At 42.1% G+C, this 12,411-nt stretch overlaps 1 protein-coding gene across 7 annotated transcripts in view; it reads right to left on the minus strand.

Annotated features, from left to right (window-relative positions):
* Window positions 1-12,411, minus strand: part of Cdc14b (cell division cycle 14B) — a 76,742-nt gene that overhangs the window by 18,885 nt on the left and 45,446 nt on the right. For all 7 annotated transcript variants that reach the window (XR_010040064.1, XM_063227373.1, XM_063227371.1 and 4 more), the window contains exons 6-9: window positions 9,567-9,633; window positions 6,987-7,049; window positions 2,985-3,072; window positions 2,464-2,694 (exon numbers count right to left, since the gene is read on the minus strand). Coding sequence is in view for 6 of the 7 variants with exons in the window: in XM_063227373.1 (XP_063083443.1) it covers window positions 2,464-2,694; window positions 2,985-3,072; window positions 6,987-7,049; window positions 9,567-9,633 (449 nt within the window). In the remaining variant the exon portion in view is untranslated. The remainder of the gene's footprint in view (window positions 1-2,463; window positions 2,695-2,984; window positions 3,073-6,986; window positions 7,050-9,566; window positions 9,634-12,411) is intronic.

The raw sequence follows: 12,411 nt of genomic DNA on the forward strand, positions 1-12,411 counted from the left end.
TGCTTTTCAGGGTATATTTCCGGACTGATTTAACTTCCTTAGCTCTTACAGCCTATGCCAGTGGTGGTAAATCTGTGCCACATGCCATCACCGGTCCATGTAGACGCTCCAATTCATTATGACTCTGCTAGCAGATGTTATATTTGTAGAAATCTGTCCATTTTACTTGGCTGAAACAATATGTTGTCCTATGATAAATCATGATGATCTCTAATTGTCCTTTTGTTTGTGTAAACTGATTAATAAAGTCCCTTCATTTGTGATTTTAGTAATGTAAGGCTTTTCTTTTATCTTTCATGTAGTTCAAGGTTCAATCTTTTTTGAAGAAGTAACCCTGGGGTATTTTAATTCTCATACTGTTATCTCTATAACGTAACATTTGTAATAATGACAATATTTTACAAATTATCATATGTTACATAACACAGTACCAGCTTTATAACTTCCCATGCGTTTTCCTTTGCCAGAAATACTTCTTTCTTCACATGTTAAGTTACTTTTCTCTTGTTACTGAGATAAAATACCAAACACCCCAAGTTAAAGGGGGAGAGGTTTATTTATTTAGCTCAGTCTGTGGAGGTTTCAGGCCACAATCAGCTGGTTCCAAGGCAGGGTGGTGTGGCACAGAGGCAACAGCTCATGGCAACAAAGACAGCAAAAGCGGCAAGAGACAAAGAGAGAAGCCATTCTCTTTCTCTCCCTTAGATTGCACTTCAGCTGCTTGCCCTGGGACACCAGGTGTCCCATTCATACCCCTAATCCTAACGCTAGACGCATCAGAAACTCTAGATTCAGATGCCCCTGAAAACCTCCCCGTCCTCCATGAGGGCCTGACACAACTATAACATCTGGCTTGGGGGTCACCTGGACACAAACCATAACATCTGGCTTCCATGCCCTTTCATTTCTACCTAGGGCCTTTCAGCATTTCCTGTACTACAGGTCTACTAATAAAAACTGCCTTAGCATTTTGATTGTTTGTAAATGCCTTAATCTCCTCTATCGTACTGGGCTCTATCGTACTGGGCTATGCTCCAGCCCTTTTTATTTTTTATTTTGGGACAGGGTCCTGCTACGTCACTAAGATACCAGCTGGGCTTGAACTTGTGATTCTCCTGCTTCAGCTTCCCAGGGTCATGGATCACAAGTGAATGGTGCCACACCTAGTGCAGTTTTCCCTTACTTTTGACGGGGTTTTGCAGGCTAACTTCTTCCCCACCCATAGCATGTCGCCTGTATCAGCTCAGCGCGCAGGTCTCAGCCGCTTCTGAGGAGCAATGTGCCAACAATCCTCATGCATCTCTGTAAGCTGTTTCTCCCCTTGTCACTGGGTTTAAACAGTGTGCATAATCGGCATCTTCATGTGAGTTTCTGAGTTTGCCGTGTTTAGAGGTTGTTCAACTTCTTGGACATTTATATTCATGTCTTTCATTAAATTTCAGAAGCGTCCAAATAATCTCTGCTCTTTTCTTTCACTTGTGCAATTCCCTAAATCCACAGTTTGCTTAACTGTATCCCGAAGGTCTCTTAAGTTCTATTCACATTTCTGCATTCTTTTTTGTTTCTGTTCCTCAGACTTAAGTTTTTAATAGTTCTGTCTTTATAACCACTGATTTGTCTGTCTACATCTACCTCTAAATTGTTCAGTAAATTTTATTGTATATTTGCTTTGCAGAATTCCTTTTTAGTTTCCTTTTATTTTTGTATCATTTAAAATTCATATTTCCATTTTGTTCACACATTATTTTCTTGACTTCTTCCACATTTTTACTCTGAACTTCAATAATGCTTTGCAAATAAATCTACCATCTGGTTTTTCTCAAGGATGGTTTCTACTGATGATTTTTCCCTTTGAGTAGGCTACTTTCACATTTCTTTGCTTCCTTATAAGTTTTCAGTGAAGACCAGTCATTTGCTTTAATTCTGGAGGTCAGAGTTGGCTGAGTTTTTTTCCCCTTGCTATCATACTGTTCTTCATAATAACTATACTCCTTATTAACTTATTATCTAACAGGATAAATGTTAAATCCTAGGACATTGTACAGTGTATTACTGCAAAATGATTTATTCATTTGAAAACTGTTTACCAAGTGCCAGGCTTATAAGTTATAACAGTAGAAAACATGGCAGCTTGTGAGGACACAGTTTCCATGGAGACAAGCTCTACTGGATCTACTCTACATCCTGATGATGCCAGAACTCATTGCACAACACCCAGACACAACAGGCACACAGAAGATACAGTACTTAGTGAACACATGACTGTATTTTCAACCTAATAAACCTTTCTAAAGTCCTTTATAAAATAATTCACTATACACTTCCTCTGGATTTGGGATTTTTAAAGCATCTTTAAAAAAACTAAAGGCAGCACTGTGTGTCCTGGTGCACAATCTCAATGAGCAGGAGAGTCCTGCTATTCACTCACACACGGACCCCCTCTGGCTGGCCCCAGAAACCTACCTTTACAATGCACAGCGACGGCACCCTCAGCACTCTCGCAGATATTCAGGAACTCTCTGACAATGGCGTCCGTCGGGGTGCTACCATCCGCAAAGAAAAGATCATGATGCTCGAAACCAGCATCCGTAAAGCGTTTAGCATCATACATCCTTTTATTCAGGCGAATAACAGTAGTAATGTTGTGACTCTTAAAATACGGGATGTAAGTCTCCGGAGAATGCTGGTGATAACCTACGTGAAAAATGCACCAGATCTTTAAAATGCAGAAATAAAAACAGTGGGGCTTCACCTGTTACAGGGCAGACATGGTATCTGGACTGAGTGTTTCAATACCAATTTTACTATGACTGTAAAAAGCAAAAAGTTAAAATCCAGGCAGAAGTGTATATAAGTGTGTATAAGTGAATGCATATGCTTAAAAAATAAGAATTTAAGTCAAACTTACTTTAACCTTTTTGAAAGAAAATACAGAATGAGTCCTCTCAATAACAAAACTGCATTGGTCCCACAGTTTTACATACCACTTTCAAGTCTGGATCTTGAATGGGGTCCACAGAAGGCAAGAAATTGGTCTGGTATTATCCAATTTAAATCTCCATTTTCTGCTTTCTGAAGAGGAAGACCAGCAAAATTCATTTTTGGACTGAATTTCCTCTCTAACACCCTCATTAATACTAAAGTCTCTGATGAACTTCCAATTTATTTGTTTTTGCATATTAACAGTATATTAATGACCATAACACAAAAATCAGTTAGTTCTCCTTGCTCTGAATACACCCCTGGAAGTGTTGGCTTCTCCTAGGCCTAGTTACCTTGTTCTCATGGTGTTTCTTGCCAGGGTAATCACAGTCCTTGAAAAACAGAGCTGCTGGTGCCGTGAAAATAAACTGTGTACTTAGTGGTTATTGCATCTGAAGTACTTTGGTTATTTTGCCTTGAATAAATTCTTTCCATAGAAAATTAATTCCTACAGAAAGCAAAGTTTTCCAGTATAAGGAGTCTAGAAACTCCTGTTTTCTTGAATAACTAAGTCTTTTCTTACGTGGAATTTTGACTCTGGATAAATGGGAGGGGGGGTACAGACACCTAGCTTCCTAGATTCTCAGTGTCTTGCTATTCATAGAGGGACATCTTTCCATCATTTCCCTGTTTAATAAGGCTAGTCAAATGCATCAGAAAATTCAAAATGATAAGATCAGAGGGTATTTGCACATGCATATGCACACACATGCGCGTGCACATGAACACACACACACAACCCACCTAAATACAACCGACACTAAAACATTACTTCTTAAGACAAAGTTCCTTGGAATGAGTCACTGTTTTAATTTTTATCACTTAACTATAATGCATACTTAATAGTAATTGAGAGACAGCGTTTTCTGAGGTAGATAAGACTTTTAAGAAAGAATTACAGGAAGATACTTGAGAGTGAAGGAAGATAGAACTAGTGACGATTAAACCAAAAAGAGCTGGGCACAGTAGTACAGGCCTGTAATCCCAGCACTCCAGGTGGCTAAAGGCAGGAGGGTTACAAGTTCAAACTCAACCTGCGCAACTTAACAAAATTCCATCTCAAAATGTTTTTAGGGAGTGGGGGTAAAACTCAGTGCAAGCACCCTGGTTTAATCTCTAGTCCCACCAAAAAAAGGGGACAAATTACCCTGGCAATTGGTGTGTGCTTATATGTGAACCTAAAAAATAAGAAAGAGTGTCTTGAATATCTATCTACAAAGAGCCAAGCAGGTGATTTAGAACCTATTTGTTAAATTATTCACAACACGAGGAGCTGTGAGCTGGGTTCTACAACAAGTGGTCTAGGCAGGAGCGGGCAGAAATGCTGCCAGGTGATCTGATTTTTAAGTGAAACCAGGACTTCGGAGTTCTTAAGCCACCTGTAATTAGATGTGGAAACAACTAGCTTTCATTCAGATACTGGCACTGTAGGCTGCTGAGATGCATCCTATTCAGAGGTGCTGAAACAGGAAAAATAAAAGGCAGATGGAATCACTGTAAGATATGAACCTCTAAAATTCGGAAACACACTAGACAGATTTAACAGAACCACAGATCCCTGGAGTCTGTAACCGTGTCTGTGGGGGTGACATCCAGACACTGCAGCCCCAGTTCCTGGCAGCAAGAAGAAAGCCCATTTAGTGCCTGCACAGCTCCTCAGTACATGTAAGCCATCACCGTGCTTTAAAGGCAGCTGATGTTCTTAGCATTTTGCTTACAAAACAGAGAAAATCCATTATAATCCTTTTATATGCATAATGTTCCATTTTTATAACGGCATATAACAATGGAACACATGAAAAATTTTTCTCTTCAGACTCTTTTTTTTGTCTTTTTCCTTTTTATCGGTACCAGGGATCGAACTCACGACTGCCTGCTTGCAAGGCAGGCACTTATGCCGCTGAGCTAAATCCCCAGCCCCTCTCTTCAGACTCTTGATGCTTGAATTTTTCTAGGGAGCATCTAGGAATTCCATGTAAAAATTCGCAAAACTGCAACCTTTGGCATAAATAGGTAAAATACTTAATTTTACAGAAACATGCTCAAGAAAGGGTGTCAATGACTGAGTTAAAGCCAACAGTGTAAGGTGGCAGTTAAATGTACTTTAGAATAGACTGCTACTACAGAAAGGACAGCGTGGGTATGTCCTAGCAAAGCCTAGCTGTGTGTTAACAGCTGTCATACATCCTTAAACTACAGTATTCACCCAAGGAATTGGTAAAACAGCTTGAGAAGTTTTCAATAATCGCTACTTTGGGGACTGTGAAAAGGTTCCTGAGTTCTCAGGATGCAGCCATGCGGACGGCTGTCTGGGAAACTCCCTTCCACTACTGGGAGAAACACGCTCGAAGTCAGCAGAACACAAAGCCAAGCACCTGGAGGTTTCTTGCCTGCAAGAGGCTTACCATCGCTCAGCATCCATTTGGAGGATGGGCCTTGGACTTAGAGTGTCTCCTTCTGACAAATGCATGTCAGCCTGGTGAGGCTGAGTAAAGAGGATGGCAATTCAAGCCCAGCCTGGGCCACTTAGACCCGGTCTCCAAATAAAAGGCTTTAAAGGAGCTTATATGGAGCTCAGTGCCACGGTCGGAGTTTGATTCCCAGCACCACCACCACCGCCATCAGAATTAGTTAAAATGCACGTGACCTCTAAGATGCTTGCCTTATTTTGTTCCGAAAGTCTCACGGGACCCTCAGCCCAGGACTCCAGCCCTAAATTAGGCACTGCCGGAGGATCCCACACCCTTCCTGCAGAAGACAGGCTGTCCAGGCATCAGCACACGGTTTGGGTCCGGGAAGTGAGGGGCATTCACAGGTCTTCTGCTGGAGTGAGATTCCCTTTCCTGTGGTGGTTTCTTTCCACTGTGGTAGATGAAAGCTGTGGAAGTCACCTCTACCACGGGTGGACAGGGAATAGCCTGAGGGCAAAACTAGCCTCACTGGGATGGCGACACACTGACAGCCCACCTGCTCCTGGATTTTATAGTCTGGAACATGGTATGATTTTCCCTCTTTACAATATATTTGAACATATGGCCCAGAAGTGAGCATCTGTGTAACGATCACTCATGTTATTGTACCCTTCTATAAACTTCATTTCAATGTGCAAAATTCATCAATACTAAACAAAACAAAAGCAAAACATACACTAGGCCTGAGGAATGGGGCCAAAGGTAAAAAGACTGCGAGTATTTTACTCCAGGCACATTAAACTGCTTTTGAGAACAAGATTATCACTTCAGTTAGCAAAAGTTACAGAGTAAAAAAATGTGGTGTGACAGTTTGGATCTTAACTGTTCGCTCAAAGCTCCTGGGCTGTAGTGTTCACAGGTTGGGCCCTCAGGAGGTGACCAGGGCCTCTGACCCCATCGATGGGTCACCCCACTTAGGAATGGATTCTTCCCAGGTCAGTACAAAGGGCTGGGAAGCTCAGGAGCTGGTGCTTGGCCCTCAGCGAAAGAAAGCAGGTGAGTGTGGGAATGCCCTTCCAGAGTGTTCCTCTGTCTTTGCTCCCTCCTCCTTTCTCTCTGCTTCCTCACCAAGAAGAGGGGGGCAGCAGTGTTGCCCCACCATTCAGACGGGGCTCACCATGGTGGGCCGAGCTGAGCACTGACCAAAGCTTTTGAAATTGTGAACCGAAAGAAAAGAAATCTTGCCATCTTGTAAGCTGTTTGTCAAGTATTTGGTCACAGTGAGGAAGGCTACATAACACATAGGGAAATTTCGATCGAATTATACTTTCAGTTACACAATGAGTAAGTTTTGGAGATTCAACGTATAGCCTGTCCACCTGAAATCTGCTGCAGAGACCTAAATATTCTCAGCAAATACACAGGAAACTAGGTGAGGTCACGGACGTGTGCGTCACCTTGGCTGTGGCGAACATTTTAGGAGGCAGCTGTCCATTGAACATGACTCTGTGTACCTTAGATGTAGACAACACTTGTCAACAGTTTTACCCCAACTGTGCCGGACAGATAGAATCATTATCCTTGAAAACTTACTTCGTAGTGTTCATATTCATCAAGGTTAAAGGTGTTGAAGTTAAAGAAGCCGTACTGCATTGCCTGAAATCCAAAAGAAAGCTTGTGAGGAGAAAGACACGAGTAAGGACACGATTCCCTCATGATAAGCACCAGACGGTACCTGGCAAAGCACCACTACATTTAGGTGACTTTCCAGTTAGCGGTTTCAAAGGAAGTCAGGCTGCATGCTTCCCATGCTTCTGTTATCTCATTATAGAACATTATCTAGTGAAATGTCACTTTAAATTTTCAGTTACCAGTATCTTACTCATGCAGACTATAATAATCATGACATCACAGGAATCCTACTAACTTATTAGATCAACACTGCCCACAGCACAAGACAGAGAGACTAGGGTTCGAATATAACGCAGCCTCCAATGCTCTCTAAATATAAGTAATACTGAGGAAAGAAACCATGGGCTGCTAATTTAGCTCAGCTCAAGCCCACAACACCTTAACCCACAAATTCTTCTGAACAGTCATACGGATAAGAGATCAATGTGACACAATGCTAAAATTGAAATTTCTGAGAAAAAAAACAAAACCACTACTCTTTCCCATAAGAAAATAAATTTTTAGGGGCTGGGGATTTAGCTCAGCGACATAAGCAACTACTTTGCAAGTGCATGGTTGTGAGTTCGATCCCTAGTACTGGTTTAAAAAAAAAAAAGAAAATAAATTTTCTGTCCTATCCTGTGGCCTCATCACTAAGCAAAATAAGCAGAGCGTCTGGTTTGGTTTTCAGACAAGGATGAATTAAGAGCGGGCGGCCTTCGGGCTGAGTCCCTGGGCCATCCAGGACAGAAGCCCAGATTCTCCATCAATGAGGGACTGCCGGTGCCAAGGTCTCCTAAAGCCTTTTTTTTTTTTTTTTGTCTTTTTTCTTTTTATCGGTACCGGGGATTGAACTCACGACTGCCTGCTTGCAAGGCAGGCGCTTATGCCGCTGCGCTAAATCCCCAGCCCAAGCCTGTTTTAACATTTATACCCCAAAACATGCATGTAACCTGGGATGGCTGAATACCATCTACACTGCCCTCGTTTTATAAATACATTTATTGTCGTTTCCACTTCTCTGTGGGGAACACAGTCCGAGATCACTCAGGGATGCTCACAATCACAGACAGCATGGAGTATGTACCTGGGTTTTTCCTGTACACTTAGGCACAGAGAGAGTAACGACAACCAGCACAAAAATAGAATGTTTACAACAGTCGAGTGTACTAAAAGTTATTTAAAATTTATGAGTTTTATTTTTAGAATTTTCCATTTAACATTTCTGTACTGAAGCCGATGGCAGAAAATGAAATCAGGATGGAGGACTATATATATTTAAGTAACAATTTCACGACCAGATCTACAATCAATTTCCTTTCCTTAGTGTCATCTTCCATGACGTTTGCACCAGCAACGTCCCCAACAGAGTGAGACTTCTAACACAGTTCAGGGCCGCACATAGCTGGGCAGAGGAGTCCCAGCCTTCACAAGGCCCTGGCTTCCATCCCCAACCTCAGAATAAACAAGTTTACAAGGAATTCCCATTTCTCTCTGAATTTCATAAGCTGATCCTACTAGAAACCATCCTAAAATTAAGATACAATCACACTGATAAATGCAGTAACATCTGAAATCTGCCATAAATGAAAAAATGTTCCCACTGAAACGCAGAAGCCATTAACCCTTGACTAAAACTAAACAGAGTATAAAAATACGGTCCTGACCTATCACACTAGAGACACATGGGGGAGCGGCTTCTGTGCTGTTGGCGCTGGAAGGAAATCCAGGGCCTCTACCGCCAAACTGCACCCCTGGCCCTGAGTGTGGCTTTGACAAAGCAGCGATCCACTCAGCTCTGTGCAGAAGCTATCCAGCTCCCTAAATTCTTCTGTCAAACTAGAAATTAAAGGCTTCAAGCCAGGCATAGTGGCTCACACCTGTAATCCCAGCACTCAAGAGGCTGAGGCAGGAGGATCGTTGCGAGTTCGAGACCAGCCTGGGCTACAAAATGAGCTCCAGGCCAGCCTGAACTGCATAGAGAGACCATCTCAAAAAAGACAATAAATAGATAAATGAAATTGAAGGCTTCAGCAAACTAAATCTGTGTTTCACTGGAAACCAGTAACGCATTTATTACTTTTTAAAAAAATTACGATATTCTCAAAACTCATTCTAAATCATTAAAATCATCAATCCAGTTACCTAACTGATTCTGACTGTCCCCTCACTCTTTCAGATCTTCTTGGTTGGGGTTTTCTGGGCAGTGCTGAAGAGGGGACCCAGGCCAGGCACATGCTCTACCAGTGAGCTATATCCCTGCCCCGGCCCCTGCTGTTCCCTGGCTGTCCCCCAACTCAGGCTGAGCCACCTGGAAACTCAGAATACACTGCGTCCCACTCTGGTACCCCAAGCTAACGTCAATTAGAAAACGGGACACCCCTAAATTGCGCGCATTGTGGGAGCAGTTCTAACAGGCAGCTCCCTGGGGAGTCAGCCTGGACACCCCAATTCTTCCTCAGCTCTCTAGCACCACAACGAGTGCACCCCAGAGTTACTTACCTTCTTCACCGCGTGAAAACAGTCGAGCAGTGTAAGATAGAAACTGCAACTCCCGTAGGCGGCATCTCTGAAATTCCAAGAGCATTGAAACATAGGTAACACAGTGAATTTTCCGTAGCACACTACCCTCCAAACAGAGCTGATCAGAATGAAAACCACACTTGCACCTGATTGCTCAGATGATTTCTCTGGGTCTCATCTGGCTCTGAAAACTCAGCCTCCATTTCTATTTAGCTGACCAATAGAATCTACTCCTGCCCCAAGAGCAGGGTGTTTGAATTTGTTCTTTAAACTGGAAAACGCTGTACCACACTGTGGCCAGGAAAGTGTGCTTGTTGATGATGTATAAATCTGTAATGTGTCTAGGCGTGCACATGTATGTACCTATCACCATCTAAGGAGAGGAAAAATTTGGAAATGAAGGTAGCATGTGAGCTACCAGATGCATGGTCACCAAGCATTCTGCTCCTTTCATTATGCTGGGACCTTTAACGATTTTTTTTTTTTTGGTACCAGGGACTGAACTCATGACCTTATACTTGCCAGGCAAGTGCTTATGCCACTGAGCTAAATCCCTGGCCCAGGACCTTTTACAATTTAATTGTTAACTTTTCTCTGCTTAAGGGACAGGAAGGCCACAGGATAAAGCCATCTACTACCACTGTGCCCCTGAGAAAGTGGCTTAACTGGTTGGCAGGCAGTTCCACCCGAACACTGCATCTATACCCACAGTCACCTCACTGCAAATCTCTATCAGGGAAAGTTCTATCGAGAAAAATAAGATTTCCCGGCAGCTCTGAACCCGTACTTCAGCCTTGGTGAGGGGAAACACTTTGCTATTAACACTACTTAGAAGACTTGGAAAAATAGATGAGACTACTACTTAGAAACTATAGAATAAGGCCCAACACTGGTTTAAAAAACAGCGGCTTCCAAATCTTGGAAATAACCAAGATTCCCATCAGTCGCAGAGTAGATGAAAAAGATGTGGTATTTTTATACTCAGCTATAAAAAGGATGATCTTGAGGCCTTTTTCATAGGTAAGACAACTTGAGGCTATCCTCATTAGTGAAATAAACAAGAATCGTATTTATAAATATCGCATTGTGTCTCTAGTGTAAAAAGTAGTATGAAATGTAGGAGTAATAAAACCCAAAATGTGTAATTGCTATTGTAAAAAAGAGAGGAAAAGTACTCTATAGACAACTACTTCTAAGAGGACAATATGTAACTATCAACTAGTGATTTCTACTGTGTATGTTTTTTTGAAATTATGTATTATTTCTATCCTTTTTTTGTTTTGTTTTTTTCTTAAAAAAAAAAAAAAATAGCACTTCCATAGCTTGGACCCAAGCTGCAGTGAAATGGAGCTGGGGATTTAGCTCCACAGCATAAGTGCCTGCCTTGCAAGCACAAGGTTGTGAGTTCAATCCTTGGTACAAAAAAAAAAAAAAAAAAACCAAAAAGAACCACCCTGATACATGCCGTGAACAGTATACTGTTGAATCAAAAAAACAGGTTGAAACCCGGATGCCTGTCACATATGGCCAAGCCTCACAGGCACTGAAGTCTTTAAAACAGGCAGCTCCCGGCTCTCCAAGATGCATGCCGAAACGAAAAAGTGGGGTCTCTCGGGGTGATGGGGTGCTCTGCATACCTGCATGTGGAGCTGCTGATTCACAGCAAGACCTTACACTATGCTATACTGTTACATAAACCTCAAGGCATGTATAAATAACAAATGTCAGCGAGGGCTACAAACTGTTTCAAGTGTGCTGATGTGCAGGGTGTAATCCACTTCTCAGAGAGATTTTCATTCCCATTTGTACTCAAACAGACCAAAGTCCCACTACCAGGTTCAAATTTATAGAGGATAACAGAACTGAAGCAGAGCTTAGACTTACACCCTGTCGGTCTGATGTGAACAAGGAAGCTATCAGCAATCACACTATGTCCCAAGAAAATACACAACCCACAATAATGCAGTAATCTTACTTTTTGTAAATAAAACTGAAATGCTAGAAAAAAATGGAAGGGGGGGGAAACATAAGCTATGAGCCCCAAGTTTTTCATTATTTGATTACATAGAGCAAAAATTACTGTATTACTATGAACACCTCTAAAAGCTAATTTTCAATCTCTGTATTTCATTACAAAATGGTGACAAAAAGCTCACAGACCACTCTCTAAGAAACACTGCTTTAGATAAATCCGATATCTGACAGAGGGAATTTCACGAAGCTGGAACACCTTTGAACTGAGCTTCTGGCTGGTGCTCCTGGGAGCAGAAGTAACCAGCTTCTTGTGCCAGATGTCACTAACTTTTAAACACAAGACATTTACCCTGTTCCTTAGCACTTGTATTTAAATGAACACAAAACATTTTCCATGCCAACAGTGGCTCACAGGCCCTTAGTCTGGGAGAAATGTGTGACCGTGCTCCCATTCCAGACCCTGCAGAGGAGACACCAGGGGGACGGTGACTAGGAAAGGTTACATTATAGGGAGCAAACAAAATGGTCACTGTATATCAAGAGGTGACCAACGGCTGGGGCTCAGACCCTTCAAGTGTCTCTCCCAGTGGAAATACAGATACTACTCTATCTCCATCTCTCCACTTAGCTCAGGTAACAGAATTCCTAAGAGCACAGAAAGAACCAGAAAGACAGAGATGGCCATGCTACTGGGCTCAAATCAATTCTAATTCGCTCCATCTCTGTCATGCAGACTTATTTAGAGTATGTGACTGACTTCTTGCAGGCGTTCCCAACACGTCTCTTCTGTGGAATGAGTACAGTTATTTCAGAAGAAGATTCTCCTGATCATTAGGGAAACTTTTTCAAA

This window comes from Cavia porcellus, unplaced genomic scaffold (genome assembly GCF_034190915.1).
Source record: "Cavia porcellus strain 051 isolate PalLab524CR breed Dunkin Hartley unplaced genomic scaffold, mCavPor4.1 scaffold_17, whole genome shotgun sequence".
Taxonomy (NCBI): domain Eukaryota; kingdom Metazoa; phylum Chordata; class Mammalia; order Rodentia; family Caviidae; genus Cavia; species Cavia porcellus.